The 24,799-nt window shown below is 43.8% G+C and overlaps 1 protein-coding gene across 2 annotated transcripts in view; it reads right to left on the minus strand.

Moving 5' to 3' along the window:
- Positions 1 to 24,799, minus strand: part of LOC148030115 (uncharacterized) — a 67,821-nt gene that overhangs the window by 24,293 nt on the left and 18,729 nt on the right. Inside the window, exon 2 of one of the 2 annotated variants that reach the window (XM_087686390.1) lies at positions 696 to 988. In XM_087686390.1, the coding sequence (XP_087542516.1) occupies positions 696 to 988 (293 nt within the window). The remainder of the gene's footprint in view (positions 1 to 695; positions 989 to 24,799) is intronic. The other variant, XM_087686391.1, reaches the window with a different exon arrangement.

The following is a 24,799-nucleotide window of genomic DNA, read 5'->3' on the forward strand; positions in this document are numbered from 1 at the left end:
CAGTGGCCGTGTTTCCCAAGTCTCCATCCAGTCTGATCATCAAACACGCATCACAATAGTTGTAAATAAGTTCATTAAATTGTGCTTTCCTTTTTTGCTGAAGTCATATCAGATCTGCATACATGGAGGTGCAGTGGCAACTTCAATCTAGTCCAAAGCCAGCCCCTCCCTTGACTCAAATTTAGTCTGAAAATGACCCTTCCTTGTGACTTGCAAGGGTCAACCTTCTGAGTAATTGGAGCAGCAATTCGTACTTTCAGCTGAATACTTTTTTAGAGGAGTACAAGTATTGAGATGCACGTGAGAGATGTGAAAGTGGTGTCGAGCTCAATATTCTGTTTTAAAAGCTTGAATACATGCAAGAAGCTTTAGATAGATCCATGTTGCCAAAAGAAAGGTTGATTTTGACTAGAAAATCTTAAGACAATTTGCATGAGGTAAATTGACTGTTGTTGGAAAGAAGATAAGCTTTTTGTTATGATCTTGGAATGATTGATCCAATAATGCATGTATATACCAATCATTTGACCTGGACTGCACTGGAAACACCTTGCCTATGGACCCTGAAAAAATAGATCAAGATCAAGGCTTGTTTTCACTTACAGATGCCTTGGAACTGTAAAATTGAACTACCAAAGAAACCAAAGCCAGCTTTAGAAAGAATCTAAGGACATAACAGGGACAGAAAAGCTTGCCTGTAATCAGGATACAGAAGGCTATTAAAAGCTTGGCCAGCACTCCCAGCATCAAAATACGTGAGCCGAATACGTCGCAATCTGTTACTTGAAAGAAGCCAATTCTGGACCATGGCTCCTTGCTGGCCCTTGCTGCTCTCTCTGTGTCTTAAGGTCAAGTCAAAGGGCAGATTCTTCAATCCTGGAGCTTTACCAATAAGTGAACCCCACAGAAAGTCCATGTGAGGCTTATAAAGCAATTCAACACCTTCCCTATCTGCCACCAAATGCCTCATTTCCATTCCTGGTAGAAACTGCTTGACAATTAGTGAAATATATCAATATATCCAAACTACAGACATTACATCATTTCATTCTCTGAGATGCCTACCACAAGGAAAACACCATATAACAAACTATCTGGAGCTTTTTCCTTGGTAGGGGTAACTCTATCTAAGCCACATTAAGCGCACACTAAACTTTGAGTTACTAGAGACCAGTAATAGCACACAGTCACAATAAGATGATCCTGTTTCAAATCAATAGAACACCTGATTCAAAATTCAAAAACTGCAATATACTTTGTGCAAATTCCCTTCTTAGCCTTGTCAACTCTACCTCTGCTCAACTCAACACTGTATAGATAGCAATCTGAAACATTATTGAAAGCTTCATCCATGACTCTCAATCAGAGCATTTTGGCTATGACATCTTTTATGCTGGTTCTAAGCAAATATTCAGGGATGGTTATTGTTCTGTGGCATGAGCTACAGCTTGTGGTTGCATTTAATGCTTCTTCAGGCAGATGCTTGGTGGTTCAATGCAGTTTGTATGGATCAAATCTTTGAATTTGCAGGAGTAAATGCTTCTCAACTCTCTAGTTACCCTTGGTTGCATTCGTGGAGATTTAAATAAAGCCAGCCATAATTCTACTCTCATTCCCATATGCAAGTGTTCGAAAGGATTGGCTGGAAATAATGGCTGAGCCAAATGCTTTGGATCTATGATGCCATCATTGTCTTTTGGAGATGTCTGGTTGGTGCCATGCATGTGATCAATTTTCTAGCCAAATGAGCTATGGCAGGCCCCTTTTGTCTAAGTTGTTTGGCTCCCTAAAAAAATAGTTCCAAATGTTCTCTAAGATAGCCCCACTACTCAGAGCTTGCTAGACAAAGCCTTGACTTATTTGTGAGCTTAATTCCCCTCTCAAAATTTTGGGAAATATTCTCGGATATTTGGAAATGTTTCCTTTGCTCGAGATCCTATTCAAACTTTTTTAATTGGGTATACACTCGGCATTGTGGCCTATCATGAGGACGTGAAATTTTGAGATGCTCTAATCTTGCCGATAACGTTTGATTAAGATATTAATCACATATGCAAGGTTGTTTAGCACATCCGATGCACATGGCAATTATTTCATGGTAACAAGCCAAGGACCTTGAGAATACAGTGGATGTCAAGGGCAAAAGTTGTGGTAAGTTATGCCAACTGGGATTTGGATGGTTTATTGGTGTTAGTTTTAACCCTAGGACAGTTGTTTGCCCAATAAGTGTCAATGGTGACACTAGGGACTAGCATTAATTAATTAATTAATGCCAATCTAAGGGTCAACAAAGGTTGGGGACCACTCCAAGTTGCAAATGGCCTAGCCAATGTAATTATAGATGGGCACATTTAATTTTGGGCATGGTCAAAAGGATTGAAATTAATTTTCAGGATTAGTTAACTCTGAAAATTAATTAAATGGCTCGATAATGCTGAAAAATGGGTTTAGAAGGCTGCCACTTAGCAAAAATGCCCATACAAACTAAGAAAACGTTTTTAAGGGCTAGGTCTCAACCATTTAGTCAATTTACAGCCTGGGGGAGGAAGGGAGGGAGCTATTGGTCCATTTTCTGATCAGAGAACAGCAATTTGCTATAGAAGATAGCCATCTAAGGGCCTCAACAAGCAGGGGACACCAAGGAGACACCTTGCAAGGTCTGGCAACAGCATTGTTGATCAGGGGTGATAGCATTTAGAGGTGCTTGGCAATAGATGACTGCATTAAATGCAGGTTGGAGCATGCAACATGTAGATTTTAGGGTTTTCTTGCAAAGAAAATCAGATTTCTCTTTTCGCTCTCTATTACAAGGCTGGAGGTATCACGGGACTGTCTTTTGCAGACGCCCGCCCTGTGTCCTATTGCAACTCTTCTCATGTGAAACACGAGAGCTCTCTTTCGCCACCCAACCACGCTCAAGAAGATGCTGGAGAAAATCCCCATCGTGACTCCTCTGCCAGCCGTCATTACCTGGTGAGTTATACTATTTTTTAATGACTCACTTACTTCCTAAGCTCCCCTTAACCCCGTACGGGCGCCCAAGGCCCCCGGACGGTCATCTCTCGCGCTTGTTTCCCAATAAGTTACATTTATTAATATAACATTTCCTCCCCTTTAAGAATCGGTTTCGTCCTCGAAAATGATACTTGGTCCAACTGTAAATTGGAAAACCTTTTTCTTAAAGTGCTTACTCGCTCCCATGTTGAGCTTTCTTCTAAACAATCCCTCCATTTTACTAGACATTCCTGATAAATAGTATGCCTTGTTCGTCTCTTACGAACATTTAAAATTCTTTCTGGTTCATGTGGAATAGATTGGTCACCGAATAGCTCCTCAATGTTATCATTTAAGACTAGATTATCCATATCACCCAGCTTCTTTCTTAGCTTGCTTACATGGAAAACTGGATGTGTTTTACTACTAGCAAATAGTTGGAGCTTGTAAGCCTGTTTCCCCACCCTCTTAAGTATTGTGAAAGGACTACAATACCTGGGTAAAAGCTTTGGATATCGTCCCGTTTTCATAGTTTTGGTTTGTCCAGGCACTTTAAGATAAACCAATTCCCCTTCCTCAAAGGAGATGTCTCTTCGATGAGGATCTGCATAAGCTCTAGCTTGGTCTTGAACTTTCTTAATATTTTCTTGAGCAAATTTTAACATACTATTCATATCCTCCAAAAAATCCTTTGTTGCCTGAACCCTTTCCTTATGCAGTCCTACTGCATGAGGAGCTCTGGGCTGAAACCCATACATTAGCATAAATGGACTATATCCAATGGAAGAGTGTTTGGCACTATTATATGCAAACTCTACTATCGGTAAATATTCTTCCCAATTAGTTTGCCTTTTACTTACATATGCTCTCAACATATCTTCAAGGATTTGGTTAACCCTTTCAATTTGCCCATCAGTTTGCAGGTGCTCCGCCATGCTCATGCTAAGTTCAGTATCCAACTTTCTAAATACCGCACGCCAAAATTAACTATCAAATTTTCTATCCCAATCAGAAACTATATTTGCCGGAAGGCCATACAATCGGTATATGTTCTCTATGAACAATCTAGCCAATTCTGGTGTTTTAACATCAATTGAAGTTGGAATAAACCTAGCCATTTTGGTTAACCTATCCACAATCACCCACATGGAGTCGTGCCCCCTCTGTGTCCTGGGTAACGCGACAATAAAGTCCATGGAGATACTCTCCCATTTTCCCAAAGGAATCTCTAATGGGTGGAGAAGTCCTCCCATTTTCAATCTTTCAGCTTTATTAACCTGGCACTTCTTACATTTGACCACATAGTCAAGGATGTCCTTATTCATTCCAGGCCAATAGAACTGCCTTTTAATAAGACTATAAGTCTTATTAACTCCTGGATGTCCTGCACTAGGCGTATCATAACACTCAAAGAGTATCTGGCACCTTATTTCTTCATCTTTCGGGACACGTACCCTACCCTTGTAGAGTAAATAACCATTATCAATTGTAAAATTCTTCCACTTGAATCCCATTTGAGCAACCCTTGATGCTCCATTTCCTTGTTGAACATCCTCACATGTTCCTTCCTCAATGGAGACCCTTCCTTTTGGATCCCCGTTTTCTATTGCTTCGCATATGTTGGAATATGCCGGATCAACCTGGCATTTCCCTTTTCAGGATTCAAGCAAATCAGAAGTGAAAACAATTGCTGATCACTCTCCATTCGGAAAACAATCTCGTTTTTGCAGATTTCAGGTATTTCAGCTTGCTGCCCACACCCCAGACGCGAAGGACATTGTGGTCCAAGCTGGCCATTGCTGTCTAGAACAGTCCGGCAGATGTTTCCAGCCTATCACACACTGTTCGGAGCTGATTTCAGCATATTTACTGCTGCTGCTGTTTTTTCCTGCGTTTTTGTTCTTTCTCTCTCCTACAGGCTGTCCTGCCTGCGTTTTTAGTCTTTCTCTCTCTTGCAAGCTGTCCTGCTTGCGTTTTTAGTCTCTCACCTGCTGCCTGCGTTTTTAGTCTTTCTCTCTCCTCGCCTGCGTTTTTCTACTGGTTGCAACCTCTTACTGTTGGTCGCATCCTCCTCCCACTGGCAGCTCACTTCCAACCCTCCCACCCCTTGAGGCGGACATTGCGGTTCGTACTTCACACTACCCTCACACCCCTTAAGGCGGACATTGCAGTTCCTGGTCATGGTGGCTGACCTCTTCCTTCTTCAGCAAGGCACACTAGTATCCATGGCTTCTTTACCAACAGATGTCCAAACTATTGGGTGCTCCTACCATGGCATAACCGGGCACACCACCGATTCTTGCCGACTTTGACCTTTGCTCCCCACCTCCCCGGAGTATATGCGTCCTCCACTAGGCACTCCTTGTGCCACCTCTCCTTTCTGAGCCACAGAGATCGTTTTGCATCGGCTATCAGAGTACTATGCTCAAGGCAATAAGACGCATCCGATGCGCACTAAGTCCTTTCGAGCACATGGAGAATCGATTGGCGCTATGACCTCCTGGAGATCGTCGCAATGCCAACGATAGTCTTCTCCCACTTATTTTCAAGTACACTGGCTTCCACAACCTATGGATCTGCAGTCCGCTCATTCGAGGGACAGTGATTGTTTGATATTGTCTCCTTGTCAATCTACTCCTTCGAGAGACGGTGGCTGCTCGACTCCTTCCTCTTCTTCGGCCACCCAGTCTGCTCCACTGAGAGACAACAACTGTTGCCTACCTCTTGCTCATTTTGAGCCCCACCCTTCCCCACCCTCGACTACTCAGGTTCGAGAGGCTACCTCTAGGAGCTCTTCGACACCCTAGATACCTTCTTCGGCATGACCGGCGGCACTTTCTTCATCATCAGACATTTCAGAGTCCATGATCCATGAGTTTTTGGATTCCCTATCTACTTCAGAGGGGGATTCTGAGGGGGATGTCATTTCTTTGCCCTCAAAGGGGGCATCTACTTCTTCTTCCACTTCAACGGGGGCCCCTCCACCTCCCACCTCATAGGAAGAACCTACTCCACATGAAGTTCTTCACCCATCCTCTACTTTCTTGGGGTGGCTGTCTTCGATCAGTCATCTCTTCTACTAATACCCAAGATCTTCCGGTACCACCTAGATCGAGACCTCGGAGGTTCAACCGCGACTTGGTGACGAGGCCTTCGTATTCCTTCCAGCATGGATGCACGAAGCTAGTGGCTTCTCTCCCGAGGTTGTGTTTAAAGTTTCCAAGTTCACTCTGTCTACTGGTCTTTACTACAGGTTCCCTTTCTGATGAAAATCTTGGATCGAGATCGAGTACAGGCATATCCTTATGGTTCTCGGCACCACACAAAGTTCGACATTCCTCCTATGCATTGCCTGTTTTCATCATCTTTGTACTAGGGCGCTTGGGCAAGTGAACAATTTTCCCACGAGGGACACTATCCAAGTGGCACCTGCTGCATGAGCATTCTTCAACATGTAGCATTGCATCTCCACCTCACTCCTCGTTTCCCTTTTTGGGCTTGAGAGGGGATGTTGAGAAACCCTTCACCTGCAGTTTGCATTTTTGCGTTTCTGCGTTTTGTTGGACTGTAAGGCCACAGCTTAGAGAGTTTGAGTTCGAACAAGAGCGTATGAGTATGACAACTGGAGAGAGTGAGCAGAGTGAAAGTACGAGAAGATAATAGTGTACCAACAATGTGTTGGTACACAAAGAATAAAATGTATTTCTACTTAGGGCACGTAAAGGGTGCGGTCACATGTACAATGTGCATGTGTTATATACACAGAGGTTACCGGGCCTTTATATCCCAACAACCTCCCACTTAAAGGTCTGATATGAACCTCTAGCTAGCCAACTTCCACGAGTCGAATGCAATGCTCGTGTTGAGCTCTGCTTAGACTTTTAGTGAGAACATCTGCAGGGTTATCTTGTGTTTTAATCTTGGTCAATGTGATTTGACCATCTTCCAGAATCTGTCTGATGAAGTGATATCGCACATCTATATGCTTTGTGCGTGAATGATACATGGCATTCTTAGCCAGATACACTGCACTCTGGCTATCACATCCCAAAACTGCAGTACCCATAGACATGCCGAGATCATTTGCAAGTCTGCTTAACCATATAGCTTTCTTAGAAGCTTCACTAGCTGATATGTATTCAGCTTCAGTGGTACTCAGTGCAACAATGTTTTGCAACCTGGAACACCAAGAAACAACCCCACCAGCAACTGTAAAGACATACCTGCTGGTGGACCTACGAGTGTCCAAGTCACCTGCCATGTCTGCATCACAATAACCTTGCAAACTAAGTGCACCCTGCCCATAGCAAATACTTTTTCTTTGTGTATCCTTAAGGTATCGAAGAATACACTTGACAACCTCCCACTAGTCGAATGCAATGCTCGTGTTGAGCTCTGCTTAGACTTTTAGTAAGAACATCTGCAGGGTTATCTTGTGTTTTAATCTTGGTCAATGTGGTTTGACCATCTTCCAGAATCTGTCTGATGAAGTGATATCGCACATCTATATGCTTTGTGCATGAATGATACATGGCATTCTTAGCTAGATACACTGCACTCTGGCTATCACATCCCAAAACTGCAATACCCATAGACATGCCGAGATCATCTGCAAGTCTGCTCAACCATATAGCTTCCTTAGAAGCTCCAATAGCTGATATGTATTCAGCTTCAATGGTACTCAGTGCAACAATGTTTTGCAACCTGGAACACCAAGAAACAACCCCACCAGCAACTGTAAAGACATACCCGCTGGTGGACCTACGAGTGTCGAAGTCACCTGCCATGTCTGCATCACAATAACCCTACAAAGTAAGTGCACCCTGCCCATAGCAAATACTTTTTCTTTGTGTACCCTTAAGGTATCGAAGAATACACTTAACAGCCTCCCAATGTGCTTTGCCAGGATTTGACATAAACCTGCTAACAACTCCCACTGTGAGCAATGTCAGGACGAGTAGCAACCATAGCATACATAAGAGAGCCACAAGCTGATGCATAAGGAACTCCCTTCATAGCATTTGCTTCCACGTCATCTTTCGGGCTGTTGGCTTTGCTAATTGCACGGGCAAAAAATACAGAAATTTACCAAATTCTGCGCAAATCCACAAAATTTCAAGTCCAAAATTGCATGAATGTTAGTCAATCTGACCCAGCTGAGTAAAGCTTTGCCAATACATGAAAAACCCCAAATTTCTGGGATCCAATGTCAGGAAATTTTACCCAAGAAATGTAAAATTTTGACAAAATTTGCAAAATCCCCAATTTAATTGAGGTCACTGCACGCGATGTTTACAATTTCTGACTCAAAAGTCACTGACAGGCATGAATGATGCCAAATCTGGAAAAAGCCCCAAATTCCGTGGCCCGATTTGCACAGATTTTGAAACTGTGCCTCTGGTGTATGAACACCTGCCAAGGCTAATGAGGGGATTAGAGAAATTTTGATTTGTTTTGAAAAAAAACGAAGGTACTAACGGGGGGGTCCGTTGACCCCCGTCGCATCACGTCTGACTGACGCCTACCCGCCGAAACTGCCCGTCTTTTGCGTCACGTTTGACCTGCGCACACGCCCGTCGGAACTGCCCGCCTATCGTGTCACATTTGTCGCGTCACGTCTGACTGACGCCTGCCCGCTGGAACTGCCCGTCTAGCTAACGCCTGCCCTTCTCGTCTGACAGTCGTCGCCACAATCTTGAAAGCGTGCAGAGTCTTGGCTCTGATACCAGTTGTTGGACTGTAAGGCCACAGCTTAGAGAGTTTGAGTTTGAACAGAAGCATATGAGTATGACGGCTGGAGAGAGTGTGAGCAGAGTGAAAGTACGAGAAGATAAGAGTGTACCAACAATGTGTTGGTACACAAATAATAAAATGTATTTATACTTAGGGTGCGTTCACGCGTACAATGTGCGCGTGTTATATACACGGAGGTTACCGGGCCTTTATATCCCAACACGTTTTGCATTTAGGGTTTGCAGCCCCAAAAAGGGGCGCCATCCTAGAGTGACTATGCCTATTTATAGGCCACTCTCTCATTCATTCCTCACGGTTGATTCATTCAATCCGTCACCTCTTCTCTCCAGCCTCTCCACTACCCTCACACCCCTTTAGGAGGACATTGTGGTTCGTGGTTCATGGCTATCTTCATCATCTTCCTTGTGCTACGACGCCCTTGTTCCCTTGTATCACATTCACTCCATGATTCAAACTTCACCATTCATCAGAGTTTCTTCTCTCTTCTCTTCTCTTCTCCATATTTGCCAAGTTCACTCCGTGTTCCTCCCCGCAAACCCTACTATCTCGCTGGTACGTCATCTTTTGACAAATACCAAGTGTCATTTCTCTCAATCGACTCAAGCTTCTACTCCATCCCTTTCTGCCAATGATCATGCTATAAAGCCTCTTTCACGAAGGTGTGCTCCCGATCCTGGTCATGAGACCAATGAGGAGAAGGCCGGATCTCGCCTCGTCACTCTCCATCTGCTGAAGTTTCCGGAAGGTCCACTGACCGCTAGGGAGAAATCGATGAATCGAGTGGCTAAGAACTAAGCTTCTCATTTGAAGAAGAGTACTCAAGGGGCACAGGCTCCAGAGAAACAGTTACTGGCACCCAACTATCACCCAGATCTCCATGAACAGAGTGTTCCTCACCCCCCTCTAAGGCTGGAACTTCCACGAACCTAACATCACGGCTCATGTAGACATCCTGCTTAATGGGATCATACGATCAGTAGCCTCGAGATTGTGAGCTATAGCCCACAAACACCTATCTTTTGGAAGCCACTTTAAATTTGTCACGTTGTGTCTTCGGGATGTAAACATAGATATCACACCCAAAAACCCTAAAATAAGAAACATCCGCCTTAGACCCAAAGTATGCCTCATAAGGGGTCATACCAACAACAACAGATGTAGGGGATCGATTAAGAATGTGAAGCATAGTAGCCACAACCTCAGCACATAGACATTGAGTTCTGACAATGGTCCATGCCATCTCAATCACACTGTGATTCTTCCACTCCTATATGCCATTCTCCTAAGGGGTATTTGTATAGGCAAACTCCTGGTGAATACCACGATCTGCACAAAAACGAGCAAGCTCATTTGAAAAAAATTATCCACCCTTATCGGATCTAAGGTCTTTAGCTTCCAGCCTGACCGATTCTCCTCAAAGAGCAACCAATCCTTAAAGTTGGCGAAAGCCTCTAACTTCAGCTTCAGAAAATAAGCCCATGCTATTCTATTGTAATCATCCACAATTAGCAATAAAATACAAGCCCCCTCTAGGGGACTCCATCCGCATCAGTCCACAAAGATAGGTAGAAACAAGCTCCAAGGGTGTGGAAGACCACCTCAAAGCCCTGTTGGGAACAGCATCATGAGTCTGCTTCCCACGGATGCAAGATACACAAGGCTACTAGCTCACCATAATATCCGGCAAACCTCGAACAAGATGTCTCTTTGACACCTTCCAAAGGTAATCATAGTTGAGGTGGCTAAACCGAGCATGCCAAAGCTTGGATTGAGTTTGTGAGGTAAGGAGAAAAGAAGTCAAGGCAGAAGAAGACTGCAGCTTATAGACTCCATTCTCCTCAGAACCTCAAGAAAGAAGCCGTCAGGATCGAATCCTCAACCACCTCCACATGGAGGAAAACAGCTGATGAGAGAGCAGCCACCACCGCTCTGAAATCCTTTGAAGATTTCTCCTTCTTGTCCTTGTCCTTCTTCTCCTTGTCGAGGCAATCCTTCTTCCAGTGACCTATCTTGCTACAAATGTGACAAGTGAACTCCTTTTCTTTGTCCTTGAATTTGACATCCTTCTTCTTCTTTAGGTCATTCCCCTTTTTCTAAGAGGACTGACCAACCAAAGCCTCAAATTTTAAAGCATTGGTCCCTTTCAACTGCTCCTCTTGGTCCAAGACCATAGGAACCGACTCTTCCCACCGAAGAGTCTCAAACTGCCCTAAAGCAATTAAGGCGAAATAAAAACCACTAATACGGGGCAGTAGCTGCGAAAGAAGAGTTATCGCGATGTCTTCAGAATTGATCACCTTCTCTGCATTTTGTCCCTACATCTGAAGCTACATCGGCTTGTTAATATGCTCCCACATAGAAGATGACTTATTGACACTCATGGTCCTCATCAACACTTCCAAAGAAACGCGCTTCATGACGGTCATACGATTGTACATCTAATTAAGCTCCAGCCCTATCTCTCAAGCCACCATCAAATGATCAATATGAGAGAGAACAGTTGTAGTACATGAGAGAAATAAAAACGAGTGGATGAGAGCATTGAGTTTATCCCAATATGCCTGAGCCTCTGCCAACTCTACCTTATCAACTAGAAGAGAGTCTGGACTCGTCTCGCAAAGAAGGACAATGAATAGCCTCTATAACAAGCTCCACCAAATCATAGGACTTCAAAATGGCAAGCATCATGACCTGTCAAATGTGGTAATTCTCACTATCGAGCTTCTGATCTAATGGAGAAGCCGATAACATGGGCACCTTCTGATCCATGATATCCTGAAACTCTGTCTCGGCCTCACAAGACAACTTCACCTTTAATGTCTACACAAAACACAAAAGTAGTCCCCCCTGACTGTAAGTATGCAGCCTGCTAGGGCTCTTCGCCGCTCGCCCCACACCTTCTTCACCCACCGCAGGCGATGAAAAGGTCAAAGTTGCACTTGGAGGCCCAAAACGCAGCTTTCTTTCTTCTCTAACAACAAAAACCAGCAGCAGCTTCAGCAAATCTTCTTCTTTCTCGCACGTCCACACTCACCTCAACCTCGTTCTAATGCACAGCCCTCTTGCACTGAAACACAAAAAATCTGCAGAGAAAAATGTTGTATAAGGATGCAAAAATATACACAGGTACAGAATGTTTGCATATGTCTCCACCTTGAAGCATAGTTGTCACGTACGAAAGGTACAATACAGTACAATACGATAAAATACAGTACTAATTGCTACCTTATGATTTTATAAGATATGGTATGATATTAGTACGAAAAAAATTAAGATGATTTTTTAAATTTAAAAAATCATATATCATTAAATGATAGATCATAAAATACATGTTTAAAGTGAAAATAGCCATTTCATTACAGAATAAGATGAATGCATGAGGGTGACCATCGCGGTCGCATGGGCTACGCAAAACATGCGATACAACTACAGTCTAATATATCTGATACAAAAAAAAAGAGAGACCTATGTCATATAAATCTATGATGAGGCATCACTATCATCATCATCAGAACCATCTGAGTGCTCATCAAGAGAGTCTAAAGATGACTCCTCGACATCCGATAATGAGACACACTCATACTCATCCTCACTAATGAGGTTACCATCCTCACTGATGAGGTTACCATCATCATCAAATGATGGCTCCCTAGGTGGCGGTTGTGTAAGCAAGGGGGGGGATGTCATCATGAGGCACAAGATGTGAGCTACTAGAGCCCCGCCTTACATATGTTTGCAAGCCACTCGAACCACCCCTCCTCGATGATGGAGGGCGTCAAATGACCATGCCCCTGCTACCACCTACTCGAACTCCTTGCCCACGAGCGCGCTGACTGCAAGTGTCACGAGTATCTGCTGCTATAAGCTCTCTATAGAGCTCTGCAAAAATCATCTCCTCCTCCTCGTCCACCTCCTTATGTATACTCGGAAGAGTGTCGCCCGTCAACTTGAAAGTATCAATATTCACCTACACAATGCAATGATGCATGTAAGATTGATCATTGTAAATGCTAAAGTCTAAATTGTAAAGAATAAAGTTTAAACTTCAAATTTTAAAATTTAAAAGTTAAAACAACAAATTTTAAAAGTTATGATTAAGTGTTTAAACTTTACCTACTTCGGACAACCCATGCTCATCATAGCCCTCATCATGCGTAAGTTAGTGCAGCAATAGACTAGCCGCTCTAACTGTCGTGTGCGAAGCCGATTACGAATCTTTGTGTGAATGAGAGAATAGACACTCTAGTTTCTCTCATATGCATCGAAAGAGCAATCCTGGGCAAGGACCCTCATGGCTAAGGGCTGAAGGATCTCCAGTACATATCCAAAGTTTTGCCACCAAAATAAAGGCTTCACAAGTGACTCTCTCCTCCAACAAGTGGGAGAAGTAAAAGCCACATACCCTCTCTGATCTGCATAGCATCTGTCATGAGGACGTGAAAATTTGATGCTTTGCTTATGTTTAATTGACATTTGATAAAAGGATTAATCAAATGTGCAATTAAAAGATGCACATGTGAGATGCAAGCTACTTTTTCACAATTGAAGGCTGAAGGACCTTGTGAAAAAGATAGGTGTCAAAGGCAAAAGTTGTAACAAGTTATACTTATTAGATTCTAGGTGAATTTTGGCGTCAGTTTGCCCCTAGGACCATTAATTGGCCATTAAGTGTCAGTGGTGACACTAGGGACTAGGCATTAATTGATGGATTAATGCTTGTCCAAGGATCAATTAATGCATGGGACCACTTTGGGTTGCAAATGGCCTATCCAATTAATTTTTTGGATGGGCAAGGTCAATTTTTTGGGTATGGATTAAGGGCTGAATTAATTTTCAGACTTAATTAATTCTGAAAAGTAATTAAATGGTTGAAAATTGGTGAAAATGGATTAAGAAGGCTGCCACTTGGCAAAACTTTCCCATGCAAGTGGGGGAAAGGGAAAATAGGGCTGAAGGGAGAGGGAAATCTCGTTTTTTCATTTTGGAGCTGTTGGAAAGAGGCATTGGACTATTGCTGCCAGCTTTTGGGGCCATTTCCTAGCCATTGGAGACCATTTTGGTAATGGAGATTGCATATTCTTGACCTTGGGAAGCTGGCAATTGCTGATGATGCACTTTCTCCTGAAGATCACAGTCTCTGATGCTCCTATTGTTTTTGTTGCATCCGTTTGGGGCTAGTACAGCAGCGCACTGATTTTGATCAGTTCTTCGCGACAAATCTCAGAATTTTCTCTCTCTACAGTATTCTCTCATCTCCTTCAACCTATGCTCAGCCATTCTCAGCAATTCTTAGCCATTCGGAGAAAATCTCAGCCATTTTTGGTGGGCTGATCTGTAATTTCTGCAGTAAACCCTAATTTACAGCAGAAATTAGGGTTTAGCAACCACCTTGGGATCCGTGACAGAGATTGAAGGCTCAAGGGACTGAAATCAGCAGCTGATAATTGAAGATTATCAAGGGATTTCAAGAGCCTATCAAGGGATTTCAAGAGCCAGCCTATCCCGAATCGATTTGGCGCAGCATTTGGCCAGCCAAGGGTCAAATTGAAGAAGAAGTCTTGGGTGAATCAAGGGGCAAATGACCCAAAAGGCTTGCTGGTCATTTATGACAGCAAGAGCAATTGGTTAGCAGGAGGAGATTGAAGAATCTCAAGTTGTACTCCTTCCAATTGAATGAAGCTAAAGAAATACCGCAAGGGGCGCCAGTTTTGGGGCCAACAGGGAGTCTATTGTCCAAGAATGTTATGGTAAAGTATGTATTTATTGCTGTAATTAACTCTTAAATCAGGTTATCACCACCCATTCCAAGAAGTAAGGCTGGTTTCAGCATCCTAGCTCCTCTAGCACTGCATTGTGGTCATCCAAAGGGACCACACGAGTTAAATAAGCAAGCTAGTCTGAACGCAACTCTCTATCATCCACGACCACCGGTATTTGTAGACCAGATGTACCAATGCGGCAAAACCATGGATGGGCTTATGCATCCACACCCATCTCCTCTCTACTATCTCTAAAACATGTGCACGCTGTGTCTCTGTGATCATTGTACAAGCACGTGTCTCCGCCAATGCCACTTTAAAAAAGTGAACGAGAAGGCCCATGGTGAACCCCTTGCAATTACTCATACATAACACCCTATAAAAGGGAGTCACAACAATGACAATGGCATGGACTTTTTGTCAAAACTGCTGATTAAGGCACAAGCGCTGCATGGCTTTGGCCTCCTCTATCTCATGCTCATCCCACTCATTCCATAGAGTGGACACCACTATCTAGCACAAGGCGACCGCACCTCATAAAGGCGTTCCAACAATAACCACATGTAAGCAAAGCGAGTTAAAGAAAGCTTCTTCAACTCCAGTGTGCTATGCTCACGATACATCGCAAGCACCTTTACCTTTACCGTGAAGAATATGACAATTGATGTAGCTTTGCGGACCACCCTCTTCACCCACTTGAGCTTCCCAATATCCTCCATGAGCAAGTCCAAACAGTGACTTGCACATGGAGTCCATACAATCGTAGGGAACTTGGTCTCAAGCAAACGGCCCATGCACCGACAATTCGATGCATTGTCAGTAACAACTTGCACCATATTTGAGGGACCCACCTACAACCACAATTTACAAATTACAAGTTATGTATAAATCAAATTTCAATTATGAATCATGATATTATCATAATGAAAGAAAGTGAAACAAATTTAAAACGCAAATTGCAATGTATACCTCAATGATAGCTTGTCGAATGTGGCAGTAGATGAATGCGCCCGTCGTTTTTCTCCCCCTCTTGCCGGTATCTACGGCCCGCAAAAAGTAAGTGCCGAGTGGACATGAGACGAGTATGTTGATGATGCCCCATTTCTTACGATCACTTCATCCATCGGTGAGAAAGGAGCAACCATATTTTATCCATGCGGCCCGAATAGGATCAAGGGCTCTATCAATCCTCTCCTTCTCTTCATCAATCTTTCTCGTCCTCATGTCGTTGTATGTGACACCGGTCCATCCTTCACATGGACCACATTGGCAATGGCTTTTACCATCTTCTTCCATTGCTCTTGCTATAGGACATTGAATGCAAGATTACACTCAATCATCGTGTGTGCAATTTCAATGTCCGCAAGTCGTTGCCTTTCTCTAAGAAAGGCAACCGATCCACGCACATGACCGGGAGCTTGAGAGAGAGACGATTGTCTCTCAAGCACCGCATGAGCCTCCACTCTTTGTCTTTTACCACAGTCGGATGTTGGGAATAAAGGCCTCGTGCTTTAAATGTGCTCAGGTGTGAACACACCCTTAGCACTTGAACTTACATATATATATCTATCTAAAAACCTAAAGTGGTACACTCATCATTGTACCTAAAAACGTGCTCACTCTCTGCTCTGCTCTCTCTCACTCTCTCTGTCTCTCGCTGCACATAACAACTGACTGCGTTTGTACTTCTCGGAGTTTGAGCAGGAGCTGACAAGCAAGCTTAGGTTGTGAGTTTGTGGGCGACAAGTCGTGCAAGCAACCATTGAATAGGTCGTGAGCTACAAAAGGCGGGCCGTGGAGAGTGCGACAGGGCCAGGCTCCAGCTGACGAACGACTGTTGGACTGGCGAGTGGGGCAATGGCTGGCAGTGGGGCGCTAACTAATGTGGCGATGACCAACGGGGACTGACGGGCATCTACATCACGCGATTGACGGGCGTCTGTCCTGCACGATAGGACTGCGTGGCGTGCGTGGCGAGTCGAGAGGGCTGACAACGAACGCAGCAGTTGACTCTTGCGAACAGGCACTATCATCCCTGACAGGTCAACAAACCCGTCATCCAACATTTTTTTTCCTTCAAAATTTTTTTAATTCCTCTTCCCGTTACCAGGTGTTCACACCTACAAGCACAGAAGGCGAATCTGTGTCTTGAAATTTAGGGGTTTTCCCAAACACATTACAGTGTTCTCTGGACCAGAAATTGCAGACATTGAATACACAGGCCTCATAAATTTTTTGGGGATTCTCAAATGCAAGTGAGATTTTTCTTGGATGAGTCAATTTCACTGAAATCTGTGCAATCTTGGCCCGAAAATTTAGGGCTTTTCCCGAATTTGGGGATTGTGATGCAGGACAAGACAATTTTTCTAAGAATTTGCAAGAATTTGTAAGTTCTGCCTCCGACATTTGGGGCTTTTCATGTACAAGTGCAATTTGGGCTGAAATTTACCCAATTTCTCGACATTGATGCACATTGGACCCCGTGCAATTTGGGGCTTTTGCAGTTTGGGTAAAATTTGTGCAGCATTTGGTCAATTTATGTACATGTAGGTTAAATTCCACGCAATTTGGACATCAACACTTGGTAAAATTTGGCGGTTTTGCTGAAATTGCTCTATTTTGGCAAAATTGGCATGTTCTATGCATGACAGAGAAAATACAGATGTGTAGTTGATGCTTTGAGCACAAAAATTTTGGGGCTTTTGACCGTTCTGTCAAATTTTATTTCCGTGGGTACATGTGCAAAAGAAATTGCAACTAAAATTTGGGATTTCTCATGTAATGTGATGCATATGCCCTTGGAACAGCTGTAATCAGTTGGATAATGCTGTAGCACATGGTTTGGTGCTTCTGAAAATTTAATTACAGATCTGAAATCTGTGCTTCTATGTGGTTATTTATTGCTGATTGGTACTTGTTTGTACCTTGGTCACTTGGGTGACAGTTTTGGGCCTGCATTTGCTGTTTTTTGGTCATTTTTGGGCTGTGAATCATGGCTGGCAGCAATGACAGCAATAATCTAATGCCCATAAAGAAGCTTGAAGGAGCACATAACTTTGCAATTTGGCAAAAGCAATACTACAATATCTTATTGCAAAAGAAGCAAACAAAGCCGATCAAAACACAAGGGGCATAGCCCGCACATATGGAACAAGACGATTGGGATGAGTTAAATGAGCTTGCACGCTCAACCATCGAGCTATCGATTTCTGATGCCTTGTTGTTTAAGATTGAAGGTTTGGATTCTACATATGCTATATGGACTAGACTGGAAGAACTGTATGCACAGAAGAGTGTTGCAAGCAAAGTGTATTGGCTGAAAAAGCTTATGGATTTGCGTATGAAAGAGGGTACAGCAATGTCTACTCACTTGAGTGAGTTTAACTCCATTTTCAGCCAGTTGGTTGCCTTGAAGTTCATGATTGATGAGGAATTTAAGGCTACTTTCTTGCTTTGCACTCTACCAGAGAATTGGTTTATATTCAGGACTGCTATGAGCAATTCTAATGTGATCTTTTTGTATGCTGAGGTAAAGAGTGCTCTACTCATGGAAGAAATGAATCGGCAAAACAATGCATCCAGTAAGTCTTCCAGTGCTTTGCATACTAGGGGCAGATCACAGCAAAAGGGCAAATATGATAGCAAGGGATGCAATAAATCACGTGGCAAAGATGTTGAATGTCATCATTGTGGCAAGAAGGCTCACTTTAAACGTGATTGCTACAAATGGAAGAAAGAGAAAGGAAAAGGCAAGAAGACAGACGATAGCAAGGAAGAGAAAAAGGACAATCAACCTAAGAAGAACAGTGTAAAAATTGAAGAGGTGAATGTAGTCACTCATGACAGTGATAGTGGAAGTGACGTACTCTTTGTCTCTTCACACTTTGGTGCACATGCTTTACTTGCAGATACAGATGATGACATGCATACCTCGATTCTCAATTCATGTGCTTCCTTTCATGTCACCCCTCATCGTGAGTGGTTCTCTGCCTATACAGGGGGTCGACATGGTGTTGTCCATCTTGGGGACAACTATGCATGTGAGATTGCAGGTATTGGCAGTGTGCAATTACAGTTTCAGCATGGCTCTGTCTTTACACTTCAACATGTACAGCATGTACCTCAGCTCAAGAAGAGCTTGATTAGCACAAGGGGCAGCTAGATGATGATGGTTTCATACCACCTTTGTTGATGGAAAATGGAAGATCTGTAAGGGATCTAGAGTGATTGCCAGGGGTTGCAAGAGTGATACTTTGTATCCACTTCATGTATCTAGTGTGCGTGACCATGTTGTTGCCGTGACCAAGCAACCAAGTATTTCTTTGTGCGTGACCAAGCAGCCAAGTATTTCTTTGTGGCATGGCCGGTTGGGACACATGAGTCGAACAGGAATGAAAGTGCTTTCTCATTTGGGTTACTTGCCTTATCTTCGTTATGCTGATTTTGAGCACTGTGATCATTGTATTTATGGCAAACATACACTGACATCTCATAAAAAGGTTTCTTTCTTTGAAATCTTCTCCTCTAGAGTTAGTACATTCGGATGTATGTCAAATGCCAAGATTATCTTTAGGAGGAAAGAAATATTTTGTCGCCTTTGTCGATGATGCTACACGGAAGATATGGGTTTACCCTATTCGTAGCAAGGATGAAGTGATAGACAAGTTTAAAATATTCTTGGCATTGGCTAAAAATTAGACAGATAAGACACTTAAGTGTCTTCACTCTGACAATGGTGGGGAATATGTGTCCAAGGCCTTTCAGGCATTTTGTGACAGCAAAGGGATAAAGAGGGAGCTCACTACCCCATTTGGACAGAGGCTGTTATGACAGTCGTTCACTTAATTAATCGGTCACTAAACAGGTCTTTGGGGGTTGGGATTGGGGGTGGGGGTGGGGGAGGGGGAGGGGGAGGGTGGGGGAGTTTCCCAAGAAGCGCAGCTGGGCAAGCCTCCTTCATATGCTCATCTGAAAGTGTTTGGTTGTGAGGCTTTTGTGCACATTCGTAAAGAAAAACGCAACAAACTTGAGCCAAAGTCCTCTAAATGCATTTTCCTAGGATATGGTGACGAGGGTAAAATGGGGTATAAATTGTGAGATCCCAAGAAAAAGAAAGTAGTATGCAGCAATGATGTTATCTTCCGGAAAGATCGCATGCATTAACAGCCCGAAAAGACTGAGGAGGTCCGTAGGGTTGTATTCCGGGAAGAAATACCTTTTGGGCAGCAAAATGTGCCCACTATATATCAGCAAATACCTGCTGTAAATGAACCTGTAAATGCAGGAGATGATGCTGGAAATGATCAGCCAGCTATTGCCCATGATAATGAGCCACTACATGTGCAGGAACAGCCAGGACAGCAAGCTGTTAATATTGATTTCAGGCTGAAATGCCAGGACAGCATGCTGAAAATGGAAATTTATAGGAACAGCCAGCAAACAATGATCATTGGGTTAGGAGATCGTCTAGGGCTACTAAAAAACCTGACAGATTAGTTCCTGGTGCAAATAATGTGACTGATTATGTCATGTTGACAGACTATGGTGAACCATCTTGCTTCAATGAAGCAACGGATAGACAGGACAACAAGAAATCGTATAAAGCCATGTTGTCAAAGATGGAATCTCTTGAGAAAAATGGCACTTGGGACTTGGTGCGGTTGCCTAAAGGGCAGAAAACACTTCCATGCAAATCGGTTTACAAGATGAAGGTCACTTCTCGTTCTTCACCTAAGTGCAAAGCAAGATTGCTTACAAAGGGTACAAGCAGGAGTATGGAATTGACTTTAATGAGATTTTTTCTCCTGTAGTCAAGATGACTACATTGAGAACTATTTTGGGCTTGGTTGCAGTTGAAGATATGCAGCTCATACAAATGGATGTAAAGACTGTATTTTTACATGGTGATCTCCATGGTGACATATATATGCGGCAGCCTGAAGGGCTTGTGGAAAAAGGGAAAGAAAAAATGGTATGTAAACTCGAAAGGAGTTTGTATAGGCTGAAACAAGCACCAAGAGAATGGTATCATAAGTTTGATACATTCATGCAGTCTCAAGGCTTTCATAGAAATCAAGTGGATCACTGCTTGTACACCAAGAAGGCAGCAGATGGCAGCCTGATTATCTTGGTTTTGTATGTTGATGATGATTGCTGGCAAGGATACTCATGCCTTGGACTCACTAAAGCAAAGTCTTCATGGCAACTTTGACATGAGCAATCTTTTGATGCAAATCACATTCTTGACATGCGAATACTCAGAGATAGGTCAAAAGGAACACTCTATCTTTCTCAGCAGGAGTATATCTCCAAGGTTTTGCAGCGTTTCAGTATGGAGGAGGGGAAAACGATTGGGATTCTATTGCCTCCATATGTGAAACTCGGTGCAGAGAACAGCCCTACATCTGATTATGAGAAGGCTGAAATGGCTAAGATACCATATACTTCAGCTGTTGGCAATTTGATGTATGCTATATATGGTTGCTACACATCCTGACATTACCTTTGTAGTGGGAGTGGTTAGCAGATACATGGCAACCCCTAGCAAGAAGAATTGGGATGCAGTGAAAGATATTATGAGATACCTCAAAGGCACAAAGGAGTTCTACATCTGCTTTGGGAAGCAGAAGGCATCTGTTGTCGGCTTTACGAATGCAGACTATGCTGGTCATGTGGATTACAGGAAGTCCACTACTGGGTATTTGTTTACTTTCACATGAGGAGCAATCTCTTGGATCTCCAAGCTACAAAAGTGTGTTGCATTGTGCAACCGGCCTGTTCACTGGGAAGGGTGGTAGTGTACAACCAAAATATATAAATGCTTTCACCCAATTCACGGTCGCCCACTTTACTTGAACTTAAAGACACAAAATCAAGAAGAAATACAGGAAGCTAGAATGCTCCTGTTGCCACACAGACACCCTGTTGGCCCCTAAGTCAGGCGCCCCTTGCGGTATTTCTTTATTTTTAAAAAGAGAGAAAGTACAATGGCCTGTCTTTCACCTATTCTGGGTGAAATTTGACAACATAACAATACAATTACTAACCCAAATCAAGTTGACCATCAGGGGAAACTCTGCCCAAGTCTGAATCTTCTGGTTGGAGTGCAGAATTGACCATTTCAGTCTGCTGTATTCACTGGTTCAGACCTATTCTGAAACCTGTTTACAACTCTTACTGTTCCCTGTACTATTCAGCCCACTGTAATTACTGGTTCAGACCTATTCTAACACCTGTTTTCAGCTCATATTGTTCCTTGCACTGTCCTGCATCATCTATGCCAAGTGCCCCTTGATTCTGGCATCAATTGGGCTCTGAAATACCCTCTGAACAGTCCAGAATCAGTTCTGGTTTAGTGCTGTTTCAGGCACTAGCTTGGTGAGGTAACCACCCTCACCTGTCCCTGCTGGGACAGCATACAACTGCTCCTATTCCTGGAGAAAGGAGGCTCTTGCCTCATGCAAAAACAGCATATTCCACACAGCTGTACCTGAATCAGAACAAAGGCCCTTGATTCTGCAGCATAACCATACTGTCAGGGGGAGAGAGAGAGGGTAGGAAGCAAGCTCAGCCCTCTGTGCATCATAGACAGGGTAGACCACCTCTCAAGAGCTCTCCATCTGCAGCTGTTACTCACAAATGAGCCCCTTCCAGGCCAAAAACTGCACGCCAGCCCTCTTTAAAGAGGTAAGTACACCAATTTGTGCCAAGTGGCAGCACTGGAAGATATTTCCCGTTCCAGCCTTCCGGTCTAAAATTCTCCATGCTGTCAGAAGTGGAGCAGCAGTGGAAGCATAAACATGTGCTGAAATAAACTGCTGAAACACAAGACAAAAAGAGAAAAGAAAAGAACACGATATAGATGAGAACTCAGATGTATGCACGGGAAATGGAATCCATATATCTGAACACGAGACAGTCGCATACAACAGTGAGTCACTGGCTGCGTGGGCACTGGCACTGGCATTGGCTCCTCTCTCCAGAGAGTCTGCAGATGGTGAAGATGATGATGATACTGACTGAGGAGGAGCCACTGAGTATAAATAGGCTGAAAAGTGGGGAGCAATAAATGCTGGTCGGTCAGCATTAATGCTGGCCAACTGGTGCATAAAATGCTCCACTGGCATAAAATGCCACACCAGAAAAATACCTAAAATACCTAATAAAAATACCCAGCCCAAATCAAGCTCAGACTCACACATGAGCTGACAAATACTCTGCTAACACCCTCTCTCAGATCATGGGTGATCTGATACAATACAATAGTACAATGAAAAGGGATCAGAAACTATAGAACCACCAAGTAGAACCATGGATACCCAAGCAGTGGATGATCAAGCCACCACCAAGGTGCCTCGGAGAAAACCTGATGTCGATGTCGATCGTACCAAACACCTGAAAATAGAGAAGATCATAGAATGTCTCTGTGTCCATCACCAATGTCTCGCAATAGCATACAAGACCATCCTGTCAAAAATGCCCCTGAACATAAGTGACCATGGATTCCCCGCCTTTGGCCAGACCGCCAAAGTGTCCCCTCATGTGAGCTCTAGACAAAAGCCTCCCGCTCTCGGTCAGATAACCAGCTCATCATGAACCTGGATGTCAATCCTAGCTCCAGGATTTGATTCCGCCAGACTGAAGTCGATGCATCAGGAACGTCCCTCTCTGGAACCTGTGCACCTATATAAAAGTATAGATGAGGCGCGGCTGCCCCATCTGAACACCCGCTCACACTCCCTCTCTGGCACAAGAGAGTCGTGAGGGATGACCTCATCACCACCACTAGAAAGCAGCCGAGGAAGGGGCCACCAAGCCCTTCCCACGATCCGAAGAAGAGAATCCCTTCCGCGCCTTGGACTTCACCTTGGTCGAAGAAACTGAGTCAGAGTCTAATGAAGGAGAGACTCATCGGTAGAGTCAACATCCCGCTTCGTCTTCTGCTCCTTCCTGGAAGCCACTAACTTCTTGCAGTCCTTCCGCAAATGTCCCTTCTTGCCACAGTGGTAACACTGAGCCTTCGACTTCTTCTTCCCGTTACCCCTCTCTGAAGCTACATAAGCCTCGCCTCCATAATGTGCCGGAAGCCGCCCCTATAATCGCAAGGATGTCTCATGCTCAAGAAGCATCAAGGTCATATGTGTAAAACTGACAGGAGTCGATGATGTCTGCGCCCGCAAAGCATTGGTCACTCCATCAAACTCCGGGGGGAGCTTGTAGAGGACCGTCCCGACGAGATGTGCTTCGGGAAGAGCAGATTGCATGTGCCGAAGCTGGTCCAGTACCTGCGTAACACGAAGAAGAAAAGACTAAATAGTATCTTTCGGCTCAAACTTCATCTGCTGGAGCTGGCCATAAAGTGTGACTGCCCGCATGGTCGAAGGTGCCTCGTACATCTGCTGCAACTTCTGCCATACTTCAGGAGATGTCCTACAGGAGATAACCACCGGTAAGACCGCTTTAGAAATACACCGAAGCAACGCCGAGTAAGCACGGGCATCGTCCGAGTCCCATGTGAGCACCGCTTCCTCATGGTTGTCCTCATCAAAGTCTTCAGGAAAAGGAAAAGGACGGAGAGGTCGAGGAAGAGCTCCACAGACGATGTACCATAACCGCTTCTGCACAAACCAAGCTTTCATGACAGCACTCCATGTGAGATAATCAAGTCCATGTAACTTATCATCAATGGAAGTGCACGGAGGAGCCATATGGAGAGGATAAGAAGAGAAGTAGAGAAGAGATGGAATTTGGAGAGGGAACACAGCCAAAACACGAGCACAGACTGCAAAAAATGAGAGTTCACATGCAATATAACCGAAAATCTGAGCAACAGAAGACAAAATCTGCTGCAAAAAGTCAAAAAATCAGTCAAAAATTGCCAAAAACAGTAAAAACGGCCTGAAGTAGCAGTCACCCAGCCACGAGAGACACTGAATCAGCAAAACGCAGGCTGTAAATTGGAGAAAAACAGGTAGAAAACTGTCGTCAGCAGCTGCAGAGGAAAAACGCAGGCAGCAGAGGGTGCGTAGGCAGCAGGCGATGGTAAAACTGCAAAAAACGCAGGCTGAAAACAGCCCCAAAACAGGTCGCCTGGCTGCTACAGCAGTCGCCTGATCAGCAGGGGTACAAAACAGTCCTGAAATCAGCAAGAAAACACAGCAGAAACACAAATCCTGAAAACTGATACCATGTCAGAAGTGGAGCAGCGGTGGAAGCATAAACATGTGCTGAAATAAACTGCTGAAACACAAGACAAAAAGAGAAAAGAAAAGAACACGATACAGATGAGAACT

Source organism: Lygodium microphyllum, chromosome 10 (genome assembly GCF_053477565.2).
Source record: "Lygodium microphyllum isolate KBCC chromosome 10, Lygodium_microphyllum_v1.1.10, whole genome shotgun sequence".
NCBI lineage: Eukaryota > Viridiplantae > Streptophyta > Polypodiopsida > Schizaeales > Lygodiaceae > Lygodium > Lygodium microphyllum.